Here is a 21,716-nt window from a genome sequence, read left to right on the forward strand (position 1 = left end):
GCCAACCACGGGCGTCGTGAGAAGATGATCCCTGGCGCCGGCAACGAATCCTGGGCTCTGGCTCGACTCATCTTCTTGTTCTGGTCGTCCTCGATCCCCCACCAAGCCCATCAGGGAAAAGGGGCTTTTTGGTTTGGTGGTGTTTGTACTGTGTAGGAGAGAGGCGAGCCATGGGAGGTTGTAACCTCCCTGTCCCACCCCTGCCCGCTTTTTGAGTATTCGCCTCCGCGAGTGCTCCAGGTGTGCCCTGTTTCCTGTTTGACAGGCAGGCCATGCAGGCTTCGATCAGAATCAGAGGGTGTCTTGGGCGTCCAGGGGGGACAAGGGGGGACAAGGGGGACGCAAGTCACACACATACGCACCGGGGCACAGCCACATCCGCATCTCGATCGCCCTCCCGTCCTGGATTGGCCAGAGCCCACCGTGGACCGTTGCGTCGCCCGTCGCCCGTCGCCCGTCGCTCACGCTTGGGGCCTAGGTACAGAGGTACAGCACAGCACAGTACAGGGAGCACTGGACTGCTCTCCTTGGCTGCTGCTGGCTCACAGGCTGCCCTGGAGGATGGATCATTGGAGGTGTCTCCTTTCCCATCCCCATCCGGGCCATCCCATCCCATCCATGCATGGCCATTCACACTCGCTCACTCCCAATTCCCCTTTCCCCTTTGCCCCCCTCTGCTGTGGCTAGCTTGCAGCCCTCCTACCTTACTTGACTTTCCCCCGTCCCTAAGCCTGTTTCATTCTTTCTCTGGACTCTCCCCATTTTCTTCCTGAACTGCTTTCTTCTTTTTTTGCAGGATCGGGTGAGCCCTGGGATTACGGATTGAATCAAAGTGAGGAAGACAGACCTCTTCTTCCCTTACTCGCTGCGGCAACCGACTCTCGTTACCACCGACACTCGCGCTGCAGAGGCACGGCATTCCTGTGCTGTCCTGCCCCGTCCGCGTCGGCCGTTACACTCTCGCTCCAGGTCCACGCAACCCGCAAAGTCAAAAGAAGGACGACGCCGCTCGCTCCCGACCCGCCCTCTTTGTTTACGGATTCACATCCAGTCAATCGTTTCGATAATACTGCCTACGGAAAAGTGGTGATTGCTGCTAGTTGATTGAGAAAGGCAAGGGCCTTGGCATATCTATTTTTTCTCACGCTCCCTCTCGTCGCGGCTCCCAGCTCGCTAAGCCCTTCGAGACGCCGGACCAGCCGACGGTACCTTATCGCTAGGCCAGCCCACTGCCCGCTAAACGCTGGACAGCACTGCGCCGCGTAACCCCGTCGCTCCTGTGGTGCCAACCTCTCCCTCTCCCTCGCCCTCGCCAACCGTGACCTGGGAATTCCCCTTCCCAAATCGATCCCTCCCTCGGGTCAACAACAAACCAGCATCAACAGCGTCACAGCCTCCTTCTGTTTGTGGCCGGCCACACCTTTGTCCCTCGCTTTACGAAGGGCCATTCCGGAACTAATTCTAATAATTGATCTGGACAAGTCATGAGTCTTTGAGCCGTAAGTTATTCTCTCCAGCCCTCTTACTTCCCCCCTTCCTCGTTTTCCCAAGACGCTGTGTCGCCGCTGTTTTCGTCTTCTCTGGAGGATACCGGCCAGGCGTTCTACACCTCGAACTGCCAGCGCGTCGTGCATCAATGGGGCGTGCTGACCTCGGCCTCGTAGACGACCGCCGATTTGAGAAAAAACATAGCCCCGATCTCCATTCAGTATGGCGGGCTACCCAGGCGGTGGTCACAATGACCACTACGACGATGGCTACGGTCATCCCGATCACCCAAACACAGACTCGTACTACCAAGACGAGCACAACCAGCAGTACTACGACCAAGATGGATACGCTGCCAATGATGGCTACTACGATGAATCGTGAGTCGAGTTTCCATTTCGTTGGGCAATGTCCGGCCGAACTGACCTTTTGGCTGCAGTGGCTACTACAACGCCGATTCCAACAATCCCTACCAACAGGACGGTGGCTACTATGACAACAACGATCAGTACCAGGATGACTACTACAACAACAACAACAACGGTGGTCATGGCGGCAACGGCCAGTACTACGACCAGGGCTACCAGGGAAACCGGGGCCAGGGCGAGGACGACTCCGAGACCTTCAGCGACTTCACCATGAGATCCGACATGGCACGCGCTGCTGAGATGGACTACTATGGCCGTGGCGATGAGCGGTACAACAGCTACGGCGATGGTGCCCGCGGCTTCCGCCCGCCGTCCTCTCAGATCTCGTACGGCGGCAACCGCTCGTCAGGTGCCTCGACGCCCAACTACGGCATGGACTTCGGCAACGTCCTTCCTGCTGGCCAGCGCTCGAGAGAGCCTTATCCGGCCTGGACCTCGGATGCTCAGATTCCCCTCTCCAAGGAGGAGATCGAAGACATCTTCCTGGACTTGACCGGCAAGTTCGGTTTCCAGCGTGACAGCATGCGAAACATGTATGATCATCTGATGACCTTGTTGGATTCGAGGGCTTCTCGCATGACCCCGAACCAGGCTCTGCTCTCGCTCCACGCAGACTATATTGGTGGCGACAATGCCAACTACCGAAAATGGTACTTTGCTGCCCACCTTGACCTCGATGACGCCGTCGGCTTCGCCAATATGAAGGGCAGGGGCCGCAAGAAGGCCAAGAAGAACAAGAAGAACAAGGACGCCGCCGACGAGAACCAGATGCTCGAGGATCTGGAGGGTGACGACAGCTTGGAGGCTGCCGAGTACCGCTGGAAGACCCGCATGAACCGCATGTCCCAGCACGACCGTATTCGCCAGATTGCCTTGTACCTGCTCTGCTGGGGAGAGGCCAACCAAGTGCGTTTCATGGCCGAGTGTCTCTGCTTCATCTTCAAGTGCGCCGATGACTACCTCAACTCGCCCGCTTGCCAGAACATGGTGGAGCAAGTCGAAGAGGGCACCTTCCTCAACAACGTCATTACCCCGATCTACCAGTACTGTCGTGACCAAGGTTACGAAATCTCCAACGGAGTTTACGTACGTCGCGAGCGGGACCACAACAAGATCATTGGTTACGATGATTGCAACCAGCTCTTCTGGTACCCCGAGGGTATCGAGCGCATCGTCCTTGAAGACAAGAGCAAGCTGGTTGATGTCCCTCCCCAGGAACGTTACCTGAAGCTCAAGGACGTCAACTGGAAGAAGTGTTTCTTTAAGACATACAAGGAGACGCGATCGTGGTTCCACATGCTTGTTAATTTCAACCGCATCTGGGTTATCCACTTGACCATGTTCTGGTTCTACACGTCTCACAACGCACCTTCTCTCCTCTTGGGCAGCAAATACGAGCAGCAGGTTAACAATCAACCGCCAGCCTCTGCTCAGTGGTCCATCGTCGGCGCCGGTGGCGCCATTGCTGCTCTGATCCAGGTCCTGGCCACGCTTGCTGAGTGGGCTTATGTCCCCCGAAAATGGGCGGGAGCGCAACATCTCACTAAGCGTCTGTTGTTCCTCATCGCCATCTTCATCATCAACATCGGTCCCAGCGTCTACGTATTTGGCGTTAAGGGTGCCCAGGATACACAGGTTGGGTTGATTCTGGGTATTGTCCAGTTCTTCATCGCTCTGGTGACCTTCATCTTCTTCTCCGTCATGCCCTTGGGTGGCTTGTTCGGCAGCTACCTGGCCAAGAAAAACTCCCGCCAGTATGTCGCCAGTCAGACCTTTACTGCTAGCTGGCCACGTCTTCATGGTAACGATATTGCCATGTCCTATGGTCTATGGGCCACCGTCTTTGGTGCCAAGTTTGGAGAATCCTACGTCTACCTGACATTGTCGGTTCGTGACCCGATTCGATACCTATCGATCATGAACGTGGACAGCTGCGTGGGTGACGCGATTTTGGGCAGTATTCTGTGCAAGAAGCAGCCGACTGTTACCCTCATCCTGATGATTTTCACGGATTTGATCTTCTTCTTCTTGGATACCTACCTTTGGTACGTTATCCTCAACACTGTCTGCTCCATCGCGCGGTCCTTCTACCTTGGTTCGTCTATCTGGACACCCTGGCGAAACATCTTCTCTCGTCTGCCAAAGCGTATCTACTCCAAGATCTTGGCAACGACGGACATGGAGATCAAGTACAAGCCAAAGGTGTTGATCTCTCAGATCTGGAACGCCATTGTGATCTCCATGTATCGCGAGCATCTTCTTGCTATCGACCACGTCCAGAAGCTTTTGTACCACCAGGTCCCTTCGGAGCAAGAAGGCAAGCGAACTCTTAGAGCACCGACCTTCTTCGTTTCCCAGGAAGATCACTCATTCAAGACTGAGTTCTTCCCAAGCCAAAGCGAAGCTGAGCGTCGTATTTCTTTCTTCGCTCAATCACTCTCGACACCTATTCCCGAGCCTCTCCCGGTCGACAACATGCCGACTTTCACCGTCTTGATCCCCCACTACAGCGAAAAGATTCTCTTGTCTCTCAGGGAGATCATTCGTGAGGATGAGCCCTACTCGCGTGTTACTATGCTGGAGTACCTCAAGCAACTCCACCCTCACGAGTGGGATTGCTTCGTTAAGGATACCAAGATCTTGGCCGATGAGACGTCACAATTCAATGGTGACGAGGAGAAGACCGAGAAGGATACTGCGAAGAGTAAGATCGACGACCTGCCGTTCTACTGCATTGGTTTCAAGTCTTCGGCCCCCGAGTACACTCTTCGCACTCGTATCTGGGCTTCCCTGCGATCCCAGACTCTGTACCGTACTGTCTCTGGTTTCATGAACTACAGCCGTGCCATCAAGCTGCTATACCGCGTTGAGAACCCCGAGGTTGTCCAGATGTTCGGTGGTAACTCCGACAAGCTCGAGCGTGAGCTCGAGAGAATGGCCCGCCGCAAGTTCAAGCTTGTCGTTTCCATGCAGCGATATGCCAAGTTCAAGAAGGAGGAAATGGAGAATGCAGAGTTCTTACTCCGTGCCTACCCCGACCTTCAAATTGCTTACCTGGATGAGGAGCCTCCGGTCGTCGAGGGCGACGAGCCTCGCATTTACTCTGCTCTGGTTGATGGTCACTCTGAGATCATGGAGAACGGCATGCGTCGACCCAAGTTCAGAATTCAGCTCTCTGGTAACCCCGTTCTTGGTGACGGCAAATCCGATAACCAGAACCACGCCATCATCTTCTACCGTGGAGAGTATATCCAGCTCATTGATGCCAACCAGGACAACTATCTCGAGGAGTGTCTCAAGATCCGCTCGGTTCTTGCCGAGTTCGAGGAAATGAAGACCGACAACGTCTCTCCATACACTCCGGGTGTCAAGAATGAGTCGCAAGCCCCCGTTGCCATTTTGGGTGCCCGCGAGTACATTTTCTCCGAGAACATTGGTATCCTTGGTGACATTGCTGCTGGAAAGGAACAGACATTTGGTACTCTCTTCGCCAGAACACTGGCCCAGATTGGTGGCAAGCTCCACTATGGTCACCCTGATTTCTTGAACGGTATTTTCATGACTACTCGTGGCGGTGTCTCCAAGGCCCAGAAAGGTCTGCATCTTAACGAGGATATCTACGCTGGTATGAACGCGATACTGCGTGGTGGACGTATCAAGCACTGCGAGTACTACCAGTGTGGCAAGGGTCGTGACTTGGGTTTCGGCTCCATTCTGAACTTCACCACCAAGATCGGAACTGGTATGGGCGAGCAAATGCTGTCTCGTGAATACTACTACCTCGGTACCCAGCTACCCCTCGACCGATTCCTGTCGTTCTACTACGCCCATCCCGGTTTCCACTTGAACAACATGTTCATCATGCTGTCTGTCCAGGTCTTCCTCATCACCCTGCTCAGCTTCGGTGTCTTGCGAGACCAGACGATTGCCTGCAACTACAACCGAAACGTACCCATTACCGACCCTCTGTTCCCTACTGGTTGCTCGAACACCGACGCCCTGATGGACTGGGTTTACCGCAGTGTCATCTCGATTCTTTTCGTGTTCTTCTTGTCCTACATTCCTCTCTGCGTTCAAGAGCTCACGGAACGTGGTGTGCTACGTATGGCAACTCGTCTGGCGAAGCAGTTCTGCTCCTTGTCGCCCTTCTTCGAGGTCTTTGTTTGTCAGATTTACGCCAACTCGGTGCAGGAGGATCTTTCCTTCGGTGGTGCCCGTTACATTGGTACAGGACGTGGTTTCGCGACTGCGCGCATTCCTTTCGGTGTCTTGTATTCGCGATTCGCCGGTCCTTCGATCTACTTTGGCGCTCGATGCTTCATGATGCTGCTGTTCGCGACCCTGACCATCTGGCAGTCGGCCTTGACCTACTTCTACATTACTGTTCCTGCCCTGCTTGTCTCGCCCTTCTTGTACAACCCCCACCAGTTCTCGTGGAACGACTTCTTCATCGACTACCGCGACTTCCTGCGCTGGTTGTCTCGCGGCAACTCTCGATCACACGCATCGTCATGGATCGCTTTCTCTCGCCTCTCTCGTACGAGAATCACGGGTTACAAGCGCAAGGCTCTCGGCGACCCCTCGGGCAAGCTCTCGGCCGATGTTCCCCGTGCAGCATTCACCAACGTATTCTTCGGAGAGGTTATTGCCCCTCTGATATACGTTGCCGCAACGCTGATTCCGTACCTGTTCATCAACGCGCAGACTGGCGTTGAGAAGGCCAAGGCGACCAATGCCCTGATCCGTGTCGGTATTGTTGCGTTCGCGCCCATTGCTATCAACGCTGGAACCCTGGGTGCAATGTTCGGCATGGCCTGCTGTATGGGCCCTCTCCTGAGCATGTGCTGCAAGAAGTTCGGAAGTGTGCTGGCGGCGATCGCCCACGCCATTGCCGTCATCATGTTGATCGTGTTCTTCGAGGTCATGTTCTTCCTTGAAGGTTTCGACTTCACCAAGACCCTCCTCGGTATGATCGCGGTCATGGCCGCACAGCGATTCATTCTCAAGGTGATCATCTCTCTGGCACTCACGCGTGAGTTCAAGACGGATCAATCCAACATCGCGTTCTGGACGGGCAAGTGGTATTCTATGGGTTGGCACTCGATTTCCCAGCCTGCGCGTGAATTCCTCTGCAAGATCACCGAGCTGAGCTTGTTCGCCGCCGACTTTGCCCTTGGCCACATTCTCCTCTTCCTGATGCTTCCCGTCATCCTGATCCCCCAGATCGACAAGCTCCACTCCATGATGCTCTTCTGGCTGCGTCCTAGGTATGTCGAGGCCCACCTCCCCCCTGCTCTTTGTCTCAAGCACTAATAGAAGCGTACAGCCGACAAATCCGCCCGCCCATCTACTCTCTGAAGCAGTCCAAGCTTCGCAGAAGAAGGGTGATCCGTTTTGCCATCCTCTACTTTGCCATGGTAGTCCTGTTTGTGGCTCTGATTGCGGGTCCCATCGTGGCTGGCAAGAACATCCCGAAGTCGTTGACCAACTTGGTCCCCATGAACCTGCTGCAGCCTACGGGCCAGGACAATGACAACACCCGCAACGAGACGCAGACTGGAACGGGCAACCCGTCGTACTCGGGCGTCGCCACGACCACCAAGGCGGCCAAGGCGTCGTCCACCAAGCTGAAGTTCCTGTAGAATGCCTATTCCACGAGATGTACTATAGAGAGCACGTGCAAATGGGATTAGTTGCGACCCGTTGGTTTTGGGGTGGCCGTAACGTGCAGTGCAGTGTATTTCTTCCGGTACTGGCATTTCTATACAAAGCCGTTTTTGTTTCTTTTCCTATTACTATTCCGTTTTAGAGCTCAAGGCATTGTCAATTTCCGTCAAGTCTGGTCTTGATCACTGTCAAATGATAACGAAAGGTGTTCTATAAATAAACGCACAAAAAGTCCATGCGTCGTTGATGGCGGTCGGTAATTTACGTCAAGTTTGGGGCATGGTTTGGTTCGGCAGCGGATGTCAGAAATCGGACTGGAGGACAGGAGCCACCATTACATGAATGAATAAAACACAATTTGAATGATCAAGAATGATGTGCAGAGCCTGCATTAACTACAGCATACTACGTACATACCCTAGCATAGAGAATACCCGAGCAGGGAAGTTTGCGTAGGAACAAGAGGCCTCCATGATTCTTAGAAGATCAGGGAGACCCATCCCAAATTGGATCCATGTTCCCTGGCTACCATCCAAATGTCACTCACTCCCGTGATTAGGGGATGACCTTGGCCGCCAGCACAAATCCTCCAGCGTTTGGGCTCGGTGTTCAGCGGCCGACGGGGCCTTTACGCAGTACCTAGGCAGGCCCGGTAGGCCCGGTAGGCCCCCTTAGCACTAGTGTCAGAAAAAGTGCGGATCTGTTCCCCACAAGCACTGTAACTTAGGTACCTAGAACTTTTACCTTAGTTACCCCTGACGCCAACGCCTTCCACTGGCGGTCGCGTCGCAACGAGGGCAGCGTAGAGGCTGGACGTCCAACGCAGACAGACCGCGATCCGAACCGAGCAAGAGTTACCACAACCACTACGACCATCCGCCACACCATCCGGCGCCCAGAAGCACGAGCAGGCAAAGGCGCACGACGGCAACAACCATCTCCGCCGTACTGCTCCACCGGGGCCTCCGAGTGAGCCGCCGCCGTTCCCCCATATCCCCCCATATCTGCCACTCTACCAACTTCTTCTTCCTCGTCTAAACCGAGCGGGATTCCGGAGAACCGCATGCTGCCACCATGGACCTGCACGAAGCCCAGACTCGCCTCGCGGCCTCCTTGCACGACATCTCCGAGGCCTTCCAGAAGGTCCCCGGCAGCGCCGTCCTGATCCGCTACATCCAGTCCAGCTACCAGAACGACCCCATCCGCTCCGCCATCGAACTCGTGCTGGTCATATTCTTCATCCGCTACCTGCTGGCCCCCGCCTACCCGACCCATGGGCCCAACTACGTCAAGCTCAAGGAGGAAGAAATTGACGAGCTGGTCCAAGACTGGGAGCCCGAGCCCCTAGTCGCAGGGCAGACGCCCTTCGAGGAGGCCGAGGCCGAGAAGCTCCCCGTCATCGTTGGGTACGTACCAAGAGAAGAACAAGAAGGAGAAGAGGAAAAAAAAGAAAAAGACGATCGACACCAGATCAACACCTTGTGCTGCCCAGGACCCAAGGAGAACCGAGGAACGTGCCCCTCTGACTGACTTGACCAATAGCCCGACAGGCCCCAAATCCAAACTCGCCAACGGCAAGACCGTGACCAACCTCGCCTCCTACAACTTCTACAACTTCAATGCCAATGAGCAGATCAAGGAGAAGGCGATCCAGACCCTGCGAACCTACGGAGTCGGACCCTGCGGGCCCCCCCAGTTCTACGGCACCCAGGATGTTCACATGAAGACCGAGGCCGATATTGCCGCCTACCTGGGCACCGAGGGCTGCATTGTCTACGCCCAGGCCTTCTCCACCATCTCCAGTGTGATCCCCTCGTTCTGCAAGCGTGGCGATGTCATCATTGCCGACAAGCAGGTCAACTACTCGATCCGCAAGGGCCTTGACATCTCGCGCAGTCAGATCAAGTGGTTCAACCACAACGACATGGAGGACCTCGAAAGGGTAATGAAGCAGGTCGTTCGCGATCAGGCCAAGAAGAAGCTGACCAGACGCTTCATCGTCACGGAAGGTCTGTTTGAGCTGGTGGGCGACTCTGCGGATCTGCCCAAGCTGGTGAGTCGCCTCACGTTCTCTTTGTCCTTTTTCTATCCTCTTTTCTTTTCCTTACGTCTTTCTGTCGCCGAGTCGACTTTGTCCGCATACTCATACATCCCATTCTAGGTTGAGTTGAAGGAGAAGTACAAGTTCCGTATCATCCTGGACGAGACGCTGTCCTTCGGAGTCCTGGGCCGTACTGGACGTGGCCTGACCGAAGCCCAAAACGTGGATTCTTCACAGATCGACATGATTGTTGGTTCACTCGCTGGTCCTCTGTGTGCGGGTGGCGGCTTCTGCGCCGGAAACCGTGACGCCGTGGAGCACCAGCGCATCACGGCAGCCTCGTATACCTTCTCTGCCGCTCTGCCAGCCATGCTCGCCGTGACAGCCAGCGAGACGCTGAACGTTCTTCAGTCCAATCCTGAGATCTTGTCTCAGTGCCGCGAGAACATCAAGACGATAAAGGCCCAACTGGATCCAAGAAGCGACTGGGTCAACTGTACCAGTTCGGCCGAGAACCCGATTTTGCTCCTCAACCTCAAGCCGGATGTGATCCGGACGCGGGGGCTTACATATGAGGACCAGGAACGGATTCTGCAGGAGTGTGTTGATGAGGTGAGTCGAGTCGAACCTGCTTTGGGCAACCTAGCAAATGAGACTGAACTTGTGACGCTAACATGAGGACAGACATTGAGCAACGGCGTCCTCATCACGAGGCTGAAGAGCCTGCCGTCCGTGAGGAACATTGGCACGCCCAAGGACGAGACATGGGCGATCCGGCCGGCGCTGAAGGTCTGCGTGACATCAGGCCTCTCCAAGAAGGAGATCGAGAAGGCGGGTGTCACGATCCGCCACGCCATCACCAAGGTTATGACACGCAAGACCAACAGGCAATCGTCACTTGTGGCATAGAAACCAACGACGTACGGATAACGGCTTGACTGTGTGTGGTGCGTGTATATATATGTGTATACGACTCTGGATGACTCCCGTCACAAGTAGGGAGTGTGCAGTTGTAGGATTAGGACTGCAGGTCGACTACCACTAGCATTACTCCTCCTACTCATCATGATACAGGAACCCGATCGCGGTTACACAGGACATAGAACAGATACATAATCTCTAATTGATACGACATTCACCAGGACCCCGGGGTCTTTCTTTGATTCCATTCCATTTTTCTTTCTGTGCTGTGGATGGGCGGACGGGTGATGGGTGGAAGTGTTCTACTTGGATCGCTGGCCTAAGGGCCAGAGACGGTCACTCGTTTGTTCCATGTGCCGGCTGACAACGCCGCCAATTCGTGAGGATTTCCGCCGGCATGATGTTGCTGTGGCATCTGGCATGGTGTCGTCGGCACAAACCCGAACCTCTCGGGCAAGGGAGGGACGATGGCAACATCCAAGTTGGCCAAAAGCGGAATTCGAGGTGGTGCATTGTGGCAAGGCATACTTAGCATCTCCCATCCTGAGGGATGCTGGCAGGAACCTCGCCGTTGGGCTGCATATTCATCATTTCCCGCATGCACATGTTGTGGCTGATTCAGCTGACTCGCATCTTGGTTAGGCAAAGGGGTCTCCCAAAAGAAAGGTGAACTTGGCGGTACCTTGCATCCAGAACAGACGACTCATGCCTCGCGACGTCATGTCAGTTGTTCGCTCATCCAACCGGGCCAAGAAACAACGGCGGTGGCTTCACCCTCGGCCACCGGATCCTTTACATCGATCCACCCACTCACTCACTCGCCTGTCGGCTCACAAAAACCACGACCGCAAGGAATCTGGTCTCATAAGACATGACTTTGCACCCTCACCTTTTGTGACCTCACGTTCATTCTTGACGCTCCTTACCGTCTTTTTTTCCTCCCGCGGGGAAGAAAACAGACCGCGAAGACACAGTTCGACGCGCCGCCCAGACTTGCGCAGAGAATCCCACACTCCCTTGTACATCACCACCATCGCCGCCACCACGTCGGCGACACACGAGGCCAACGCACTGCGCGAATTTGCACACTCTCTCCGGCGGTGGTCGCTCGGTTCTCTTTACCAAGGCAAGCCAGGCATAAATAGTTGGTGAGTCAATCTTTCTTGCCCGCCCTGGATGCCCTCCCCGCCGATCGTGTCGTCTGGTTTTTTTGTGTCTCAGACATCACTCTCTAATTTCCACACATTACGCTTCAAACTTGGAACTTCCGACGGAGCCACGTTCCATGGAGGGTGTTTATGTCGCCGAGGAGCCGTAGAGCAAGTGCCACGGCCATTTTGGGCGTTGGGCTTTCCTTTCAAGTGGCGCGTGGCATTCTCGTCGTCGCTTGGCCGGCAGCCGCCCCCATTCACCTGGACTTCATTCATCTATCTACACAAAGCCTACACCCCCCCCAACCTCCTCCCTGTTTCTTGTCCCTCCTTTGGTGTCCCCCTTTTTGAGCCTCCTGTCGCTGCCGCTGATGGACAGTTGATTGACGTCCTTGGTTGCTTTTTTGCCGCTTTCATGCGACGCTTTTGTTCTTCCCGTCCCTCCTTATCCTAGTACTACTTTCTGCTTGTTCCGCTGGCTGGTTGACTGACTCCTTGCCCCTGCAGTCCAGCCCGCCTCGTCATTCGTTAACTAGAAGGGGGCCTGCCATTCCTTGGGACCAGAGAAAGGGGAGAGTTACAAAGTATTCTTACAGCCATGGAGATCGCCACCATTTTCCTCGCCGTCTTCTCGCTGCTGCAGCTGTCAGCTGCGCAGCCCAGTAAGTCGCGTCTTGTGTGCATGATTCTGCGCACGACCATGTGCTGACACAGGTTACAGACCACAGAGGACAGCGACATGTCCATCAGCGTCATGCTCACCGCCGCGCCTTTATCCCCAAGCGGGACAAGGTGACAGTTACGGATCCCGCCTTGGCCGCCCCGACTGAGTTACCCGAGGTTATCGTTTACGTCGACCAGTTTGGCAACCCGGTCAGCACCGCTACTGAGACGGTTGCCTATGTTCCCCTGTCGACTTCATCATCGTCGACATCCACGAACCAGGCCGCCCTTCCGCCGACCCAGGCGCCCGTCTCGCCTGACGCTCTGCAGGCTCCAACCGTCTACGCGGCGTCCCCTAACAGCCCATCCCAGGCCCCTGTTTCGACGTATGCCCAAGCTAAACCTAGCTCAACCGCTGCTGCTGCCCCGGTACCGTCGACCGGCGGAGGAGGTAGCCTTCACGGTGTTACCTACTCTCCGTACAAGGGAAGCGGCGGCTGCAAAACATCTGCCGAGGTTGATACCGATTTCGCCGTCTTCGCCAAGGACACTGGGGTTGTTCGCCTCTACGGTGTTGACTGCGACCAAGTTGCATTCGCTTATGCTGCTGCCAAGAAGTATGGCAACAAGCTCTTCCTCGGCATCTTCGACCTCAGCTCGGTTTCCCAGGCCGTTTCCGCCATGGCTGCCGGCGTCAACAATGACTGGAGCGTTGTTGATACTGTCAGTGTTGGCAACGAGCTTGTGAACAACGGTGGCGCCACCGTCGACCGTGTCCTGGGTGCTATATCCCAGGCCCGCTCCGCCCTGCGGGCCGCGGGCTATCAAGGACCGGTGGTGACTGTTGACACGTTCAACGCGGCGACGAATAACCCCGAGCTGTGCAACCAGTCTGACTACTGCGCCGTCAACGTCCATCCTTTCTTTGACCCCAACACTGGTGCCGATCAGGCTGGCTCTTTCGTCGTTGGCGCCGTCGAGCGCCTCCGTGCCAAGCTTTCAGACCCAAACAAGCGCATCGTCGTCACCGAGACTGGCTGGCCTTGGAAGGGCAATGCAAACGGTGCGGCTGTGCCTGGCATGGACACGCAAGCTGCCGCTATCTCGTCGATCAAGAGCGCATACTCCAGCAACCCGGGCGACCTCATTCTCTTCACCGCCTTCAACGACCCCTGGAAGCAAGCGGCTGCCGGCACCTTTTATGCAGAGCAGTTCTGGGGCATTGGGGGCCGATACTCATCATGTGATCAGTAGTACTCTCAGTACTGGTGAAGTCTCTATCTCCCCACGTCCGAAGGCTAAAAGGATTGGTTTGGGTTGAGGGGAGTAGGGCGAGACGGGTATCAGGGAGTAGTACCCGGGAAGAATTGTTTCCGGACCATGATGATACGAGAAGATGATGCCAACGGTTGAGGCATTCCGGGTGGGACCATGATCCCCGGACCGGACAGATTTGAGAGCTAGGATTTCTATTCTTTGTCATAAATGCCACCTTGTATTCTGTTCCGTGCGTCTTTCGCTACCACTGGACTTGGCTATGCTCGTGATGATTGTGCATCATTGCCGTCACATCTTCCATCCTGAACACATGAGCCTCGCTGAGTTTGCTGCCATCTTAACAGCTGGATCGGGGCCTGGAAAGGGAATGGAACAGAGACGTGCGATTCCGTGAGCAAGTGCATCCATCCATTGCCCACGCTGATTGCAAGCCAGGAACCCGAAGGTTGGCATCATGGCTTAAATCCGCCTCCCAAAGTCAAGAAGGATGCAGCGGGATAACTAGACGACAACCATGGAAACATGCTTAGAACAGCTCAAGCCACTCGTTGCTTTGTGGTTTATAGACCATTGTCTTCGTGTGGGGGCCAGGATGTCCAGTCGCGACCCGTAGGTAGTCACTTACACGAACCAGAGAATCAAGCCGATACACATGTTGGCTTTTCGGTTTTAGATAGAACCACTGTGGGATTGCAGGTTGGGTTGCACGCGCCATTGCACGGACACTGTTTTTGGTTGTATGAAAAATCAGGGAACAGGATTGGTATTCTCGTCTATTCCTGCCTGTGCTTGGTGGCTGAGCCACCGTTGCCCTCCCGTTGAAACCTTGGTACACTGCCCTGCACCTGGGCTGCCTTATGGCTCTCGCCGTGCGATCTAATCTACAATACCCCCGTATTAAAAAACAGGCCAACGCCAATTCAACCGTAACACTTGATGTCGATATCATTGTAACCAAGTCTCTTACTCTAAGCCCCAATCGTTTCCCGCTGTTCGCACAATGACCAGGCTTGAAACTGGCCGACAACTCATAACGCCGTCCCTCGCGTCGGTTGCTTGATGTACCGCTCCTGTCTGACATTGAAGTATCATGACAAGAGACCGCGCGGGATTCGTCGAAACCGAGACTTGGGGGGTTCGATTTGTTGTGACCCTTCACGTCGAGGTTGGCGCAGGCCTCAAAACAAAGGAGATGAGGGATTCCATGGCAGATATCCACCTGCACCACGTCCCGGGATCTCTCGGTCAATTTCCCACCGAGATGGAGGAGGCCAAAGAATTCAGTCACCACAAACCATGCTGTGTTCAGGATGACTTTGAACTCGAAATGTCCTCGTACTGGCTCTCCATCCTCGTCCCCATGATCATGTTCCGAATGTTGTTTCTCGCACTCCAGACGATATTCTCCGTGACACCCTTTTCGCGAACAGCACCGTCGGCCACCGTCTGGATATCGCTGTCCCCGCTCATCATACCCTTGGCCTTGTGGTGGAAGAAGATCGGAGGCGTCACGCTGAGGCACTTCGTATCCAGACCGCGGTCTCCGGCCTTCTCCTCTGGCGCGCCAACAGACGAGACGGCGCGCCTGCAGAGCCAGGCCAGGGAGTTGTCGAAGGGACCGTTGAGGTGGTCCACGGAAAGGTCGAACAGGACCTTGCGGGCGCCCTTCTGGGACAGGGCATAGGCAAACGTGCAGATGGGGGCGCCGGTGATGTGCACCCAGCGGGTGTGTTCCGGGCTGGCCTTGAAGTCGATGAGGCCGGTGACCTTGTCCAGCGGCGGGACCGTGGCGTCCTTCTCGATGACGAACTTGCGCTGCATGTACTTGATGCCCTTGTCGTCCGCGGGCTTGCCCTTGTTCTCGTCCAACAGCTCGGGAAAGACCTCGCCGCAGTGGCCCAGCCAGAGGATGTCCCAGTCGTCGCCATAGGGGGACGCCGGGTTGGATTTGGAACCTAGGAGAGCACGGGCGCCCTGGGCTACTCGCTCCAGCTGCGGCTTCAAGCGTACATCCCAGTCCATGTCGTCCTCCATAATGAGGGCAGACTCGAGATCGTCCTCAACAATCCTGTACACGTTCTCGTTAGCCAAACTGTCTTGTTTGCCTTTTCCTGATACATGCCCAGCCTGGCTGCAACCCGTGTTTGATCGGCCTCCACCGGGCATTACCCCAGAGAAAGCATCTGAGACAATGTCTCGTAATAGGCAGAGAGACTCGCGAACAGCGCAAACTCAAACTACTGTAAGGACGTACCTGCGGATGGCATTCATGTGTCCCCTCCAGCTCCCCAGGTTGCTCTCCCACAACTTCTTGCGGTCGGTGCCGAAGGGCACGGCCTTGTCGGGGATGGACTCGCCCTTGACGCCATCGACCCAGTCGACGTGGAAGCCGGTCAGGGAGCTGGTGAGGGCGATGGCGTCGCGCTTGTCGCTGCGCTCGGGCAGGCCGACGACGAAGATCTTGGAGAAGCCGAGCGTGTCGTTGGTGACGCGGTTGATGTCGGACGGCGACGAGTGGCCGTGGTAGTCGTTGCCGTAGAGCTTCTCGGCGTTGCTCTTGTAGGCGGCGGGGGCCGACCCCGAGCCAGACGACGACGTCTTGGACGAGGTCTTGCCGCCGGCAAGGGGGGCGGCGGCGGCGGCGGGTGGTGCAGCGGAACCCGTTGAAGACTGCAGCCGGGACACGTCGAGGTGTGGCGTCCGCGGGGTGAAGACGACGAAGAGGACGATGATGAAGAAGGCAACGGCGCCGAATGTAACGTGGCGCGGCGGGTTGCGCACGGCGCCCATGTTGAGGTTCATCGTGCCCATGGGGAAGTGACGCTGGCTGGCGACAGTGGTGGAAGAGTTGGGCGCTGCTGGCTTTCTTTCACAGCGTGCCGTTTCTACGTGTGGAAAGGCAGTATCGAATGGCTGACTGGATTGACCGTCCGCGGCTGACCGTCAGCTCATTTGCGGCGCAGATAGGGGTTCAATCGGTTATATCAATTAAAAAATATCTGTATGGAGCAGAGCGTCTTGGACACCGGTGGTACAAGACAGCAAAACGTGGTCCTACATAAGAGACGTAAGGAGAGACGGCGAAGAAGTAAAATAATAAACACCCAGGGCCGAGGATTCTGAGTTCTGAGGGATTGATGGGGGATGGAGGGGAGGTTTGCGCATCAGTAAGAAACATGACGACTGCTCACGCCCTCTCGCGATTCCCACATGCCTCCTTTCTCCTGCCCCCGGTCGTATCCCCATCCTATCTCCCTCCTATCCCGTCTGGGAATGGCCGCAGTCTCGTCTGTTCAGCTTTGCTTTGGCGAGCTGCAGTGAGCCGGGCACCGTCAGCCCAATTGGTAGGGGGTTGACATCGGCCTGCCGCTAATTATAACTCCAGCCTGCAGGATCCAGCTCTCTGACCACTTCCCGCTGATTCACGAGGTACTCGGCCATCGACCGTCCTGGACACCATCCATTCCACCGGGACTCCAGGACCTGTGAGCACAGGCATGGTTGCTACCGTAGACAGATTGACAGATGCCAAGATGCTTCCCCCTGCCTCTCGGTATGCGACGCGGCTCCACAGCTGTCCTTCGCTCCGACAAGTTCAGACGAAACTATCCGCTTCGCGCCGCCGCCAAGGAACTAACCGGCGGAAAGCTTGGACTAGTTTTGCAAGTCCTGGAGAAGAAGGGTTCGAGGCCGTCCAGGCTAAGCACTGCGACTGGATCTTGTCTGGAGTCTGGGCCAGACTCTGGTTATACTGCACATTCCCAAGTTGGCGTAGTAGAAAGTGCACCACATCTTCTCACCGCGATAAATCGGTGTTGCACTTCTCCACCAAATAATTAATCAATACCGTTGTCCAACTAATACAAGCGCCGTCATTTACTCGCTTCACTTTCACATAGCCCGTCCGCGTTTACAGACGGGAGTCCGTACGCGAACGGCATCAACTTCAGTCTCGCCTATTAGAAACACCCAAGCAGACGCGCTAACGATCCTCGTCTCGACGACAAAGAGGCCCGCTGGCCGCAATCTAGTTGTGAACACTGCGTATAGGTTGTGCATACTCAGGAGTCTCTACTGACTAGACTTGTCCCGTCTCTATGGCGTCGCCTTACAGCTTACGAATAGTCACGTTTTCCACAACCAGATCACTCCACTGGAGCCATGGACCGTATCATGTCTCCGAGAACCCGTCTCAGTATAACCATTGCTCATATACATGTATGCTATGTACGGTATGGCTTATCTAGGTCTCCCAGCTCAAGTAGTAGCCGGGCGACCATATCTCTCAATGTACTGATGAAGCCCATGCCCAATCAGCAGCCACCACGAGCGCTGCTAGACTCCAAGCGCAGGGGAAAGCCCTATGTGACGCCCAACGGGCGGGAAAACGGGAGAGGGAGATGAACAGAAAAGTATGAAAAGGTAGCAAATATCCCACGTTCGTTATGCATGTTCCTTAATTCCACCAATTGCGTCCGTCCATCAGCCTCGGAGATCGGTAACCATCAAGTCTAGCGACTAAAAGTCCTTGATGCCATGTAGATGGCGTCCAAACCCCCTACCATATGGAAATGCAAATGCTAAACGCCTCACAATGCTCGTGTGGGTATCGTCTGACGCAAATTTCCGAGTTTGAGAACGATACGACCGTAATATGTGATGCTGTATAAGAATGACCATGAATCCGAACCATGAAAAGAAAACCCTGTTGCATGCGAAACAGACAGCCGGAACCGGATTCCAGATGCTCGGTACCGACAGGTCGTCCATTACTTCGTAGTCGTGATGTCGTTCATGAATCGAAAGAAAAAAACAGGGTACGTCAGAGTGTATGAAAGACGTCCCCGAGACCGAAGACTGGTGTCAAGTTATCCCTCAGCGACGACCGCTTGGTCTACGCATCCGTGAATGGAACATAACCCCAAGGTATGCTGCCATCGGCGCCAAGACAAGAAAGCTAGAAGCAGATCTGCATAGCAAGACACCCGCAACCATATTACCGGCGACGGGTTTCATTGCAGGCCTATGCTTCGTAGACCCCGCCGTCATGGAGCGCTACTCAGCCCAATCTGCTAGGATCTCGTCGAAGAAGTCATCGAGAATGATAGTTCGGACTTGGCTGGCAAACTTGTTGCTAACCTTCTCCCACTCGCTCGACAAGCACTGCCGCCACGAGACGATCTCAAGATGCCAGCCGAGCTTAAGAGCCTTCGTGGCGTAATGAGCAAAGCCCCGGGAGAATTCAGCGGGCTTAGCATCACCGGTTGCAAGAACCATGATTCCAGGTTCTGCATCCAGAATGGTTTCGAGCATGGACAAGTGCAGGTTCTCGTCCACGCCTTGCTCACCAAGCTTTGTACGAGGTGAGCCACTGCTGGAGTTGCCCTCATCGCCGCTGGTGCCAGAGGCACTTTGATAATTCGGTCCACCTCTGGCCATCAACCTTCCACTCGGACTTGCGTCAAGCTTCTCGACCTGGTGGAGAACGTTGATGTCATATCCGTAAGCTTTTGCCTCCGTGAAATGAGTCGGAAGGTTGTTGATCTGGCTCAGAAACCGAATCGATCCGGCAAGTTTGCGTGCTCGTATGTTCCGTCCTCTTTCCAGGATATAGGCCAAGTGCTCAAAGGAGAAAGGCACGAACTTGACGCGAGCCGAGCGCTGGTAGCCCCGAACAATCTTGGAGACATCCTGGAAGCCGATGAACATGTTCGACATGTCAACAAAAATGTGCACATCGCGGGCGCTCGTTGACGGAATGCCCAGAAGCTCTTTAGCTTGAAGTTTGCGCACTAGGGAGTCGAATTTGGCTGCCTTTGTGACAGCAGGTTTGATAGACGCAAACTTGGCGTCGAATTCGGCTGCTTCGCGGACTTTGGCCTTGAATTCAGCTCGGATTCGCAATTCGGCAGAGGAGACTTTGGGCTGTGAGAGCTGAGGGGTCTGCTGCATCACGAGGACCTTAACCTTCTTCGTGGCAATCTTGAAGTTTAGTAAGCAGCCGCCTTCATCGGCGTCATCGTCATACTCATCATCGTCGAGAGTGTCGCTCGGTATTTGAGCCTGACGTGACTTTTGGATGGTGTTGCTAACAGATGCTGACAAAGGTCGTACCTTTGTTTGCTGTACAGCAGTCGAAACTGACAAAGATCGACTAGACGCAGGATCCGGGTTCATCAGTGCCGACACCGACGATGCCTTCGTGTCTCTCAGGAGATCTTTGCTGCCAGCCAAACGACCTCTCAAGGTGCGGGTATGTTCAAAAACGCTGGACGACTCGGTATCTGCAATTCTAACCTGAATCAGGGGATCGGACCTAGTGCTCGCAAGAGGGGTGGACTCCTCTGATACATTCTGCTGCGGCGCATACTTTTCAGACACGAGAGCAGCTTGAATATATTTTAGGTAGTCCTTGGCATCCGGGTTCCGTCTCGCCTCAACCGGAGCCGGTTGCGTAGGTCCTCGAGGTCCCTGATGCGCGTGTACTGAAGGCACCGAGGCGGCTGTGCTACGTTGCTTGACACTAAGCGGGACGCGAACGGTTCTGGAAACAGCATCACTGCCAAGACCGGCTCTTCGAAGCTCTTCACAGTACTGCATCTCCCGCTGGATCCGGGCATCATCACAAGACTGCGTTGAAGTCAAGCGGTCGGTGTGACGTTTAGACTCAGCAGTCATGCCACAATCTGACACTGTTTGACTGTCCAGTCCGTACGGGATATCAGTAACGTCGCCGACACTGTGAACAGCTGGTGGGCCTTCCCCGGCCAGTCTGTTGAATCGACTAGATCCGTTTTCACTATAGCGTGGAGCCCTTGTCGGCGTTGGATCGAGGGGAGATGAGAGCGGCGTGCTATCGTACTGGCGGTCCGTACACCAACGGTCAGCGGTCGTCTTGACCGAACTGTGTACAGACGAGACTGAACAACCACAAATGATCGTATCGGTCGAGGCTTGGCTACCCGAGCTGGAGCTACTCATTGCCGTTGTTGCCTCTCTTCGATGGTTGTACGCACTGTCGTGAGGAGTCTCCGGCGGCGAAGAGAGAAGCGTCGAGGTGGCACGAAAAGTGTCTAATTTCACATCCTCAAGGTATGGATGGTGCGGATCATCGTGTGTTGCACTCAATCGCTCCAAGAATTTCATGCCACCATGAGTATCCAGGAAAGCGCCAGGCTCGAGGGTTGCTTGTATTCTGGTATGGCGGTCCATGGCGTCGCCAATCTTCTTGTAAACAACTTGGACAGAGCTTTGGCTGACCTCAACCGGAGCATCGACCAGGCCAGATTGGTCCGAGCCGCAAATTGGATAGAGAGAGGAGGGAGGCTTAGTTTCGAGGGGTGGGACGAGCCGCGATTGACGATCGACTGCCATCATCATCGATCACATTCACTGACAGAATTATTCGAGGGAATTTTTTTGGCCAGATCAGAGCGAAGTGAACTTTCGATCTGAAAATAAGTCAGCCAATAACCCTTCGAAGAACAAGTCTTGCGTGTTAATTAATCTGATAATCCCCTGGACCAAAGGAAAACTCCAATGAGACAGGAGCTCGGCGCCAACTGATGGGGCAAGAACCTCGGCCGGTCACAAGACAAGATGAAGAATAGCCCAACGAGGGTATCTTCGAGCGGCAGGTGAGGTCCCTGTCGGTGACAGTACAAGACATGGGGCCCACTGGTTGCCAGCGTCGCCGAAGCTGGCGCCCTACATCTCCGTGGGTTCAGAAAGACTGATCACGTACCTGCGGTTCGGAAGGCGACGGAATGATGGGGATAATGAAGATTTTGTATGTTATAACAAAGATTCGACCAGCTTTTGACGCAAGTTGCGAAGCAGGTTCATAGTGGTCGGCTGCGTGGTAGCAGGTGTCGACTGGGGGTGAATATCTGGCGACAATGGGAATGGCAGGTCCTCAGGCGTTGAACAATCGCCGGACGAGAAGTGAATATCAGGTCGACGACAAAAGTTCACAACGGACAGAAGCAGTATGCAGAATAAATGGGCAAGAACGAAAACAATCAAATCGCACCTCGTACAGTAAGAAAGAATCTGGTAGCTGACGCATAGAAAGGCAAA

General features: G+C 54.9%; 5 protein-coding genes across 5 annotated transcripts; 3 read left to right on the forward strand and 2 right to left on the reverse strand.

Annotated features, from left to right (window-relative positions):
- Positions 1 to 1,710: 1,710 nt before the first annotated feature.
- Positions 1,711 to 7,558, forward strand: JN550_011751 (uncharacterized protein; the record flags this gene model as incomplete). The annotated part of the gene is made up of 3 exons (XM_049310151.1): positions 1,711 to 1,868; positions 1,928 to 7,183; positions 7,243 to 7,558. 3 exons carry the CDS (start codon positions 1,711 to 1,713, stop codon positions 7,556 to 7,558), a joined length of 5,730 nt encoding a protein of 1,909 aa, XP_049166250.1.
- Positions 7,559 to 8,657: 1,099 nt separating this feature from the next.
- On the forward strand, positions 8,658 to 10,533 carry JN550_011752 (uncharacterized protein; the record flags this gene model as incomplete). The annotated part of the gene is made up of 4 exons (XM_049310152.1): positions 8,658 to 8,989; positions 9,126 to 9,636; positions 9,745 to 10,236; positions 10,309 to 10,533. The coding sequence occupies 4 exons, from the start codon at positions 8,658 to 8,660 to the stop codon at positions 10,531 to 10,533; spliced, it is 1,560 nt and encodes a 519-aa protein (XP_049166251.1).
- A 1,761-nt stretch (positions 10,534 to 12,294) lies between these two features.
- JN550_011753 (uncharacterized protein) lies at positions 12,295 to 13,613 on the forward strand (the record flags this gene model as incomplete). Its single annotated transcript, XM_049310153.1, has 2 exons — positions 12,295 to 12,358; positions 12,418 to 13,613. The coding sequence occupies 2 exons, from the start codon at positions 12,295 to 12,297 to the stop codon at positions 13,611 to 13,613; spliced, it is 1,260 nt and encodes a 419-aa protein (XP_049166252.1).
- A 1,329-nt stretch (positions 13,614 to 14,942) lies between these two features.
- Positions 14,943 to 16,439, reverse strand: JN550_011754 (uncharacterized protein; the record flags this gene model as incomplete). Its single annotated transcript, XM_049310154.1, has 2 exons — positions 14,943 to 15,705; positions 15,892 to 16,439. The coding sequence occupies 2 exons, from the start codon at positions 16,437 to 16,439 to the stop codon at positions 14,943 to 14,945; spliced, it is 1,311 nt and encodes a 436-aa protein (XP_049166253.1).
- Positions 16,440 to 18,692: 2,253 nt separating this feature from the next.
- JN550_011755 (uncharacterized protein) lies at positions 18,693 to 21,014 on the reverse strand (the record flags this gene model as incomplete). Its single annotated transcript, XM_049310155.1, has 1 exon — positions 18,693 to 21,014. One exon carries the CDS (start codon positions 21,012 to 21,014, stop codon positions 18,693 to 18,695), a length of 2,322 nt encoding a protein of 773 aa, XP_049166254.1.
- Between the last annotated feature and the right edge of the window lie 702 nt (positions 21,015 to 21,716).

This window comes from Neoarthrinium moseri (genome assembly GCF_022829205.1).
Source record: "Neoarthrinium moseri strain CBS 164.80 chromosome Unknown scaffold73_Wmoseri_CBS_16480, whole genome shotgun sequence".
Lineage (NCBI taxonomy): Eukaryota > Fungi > Ascomycota > Sordariomycetes > Amphisphaeriales > Apiosporaceae > Neoarthrinium > Neoarthrinium moseri.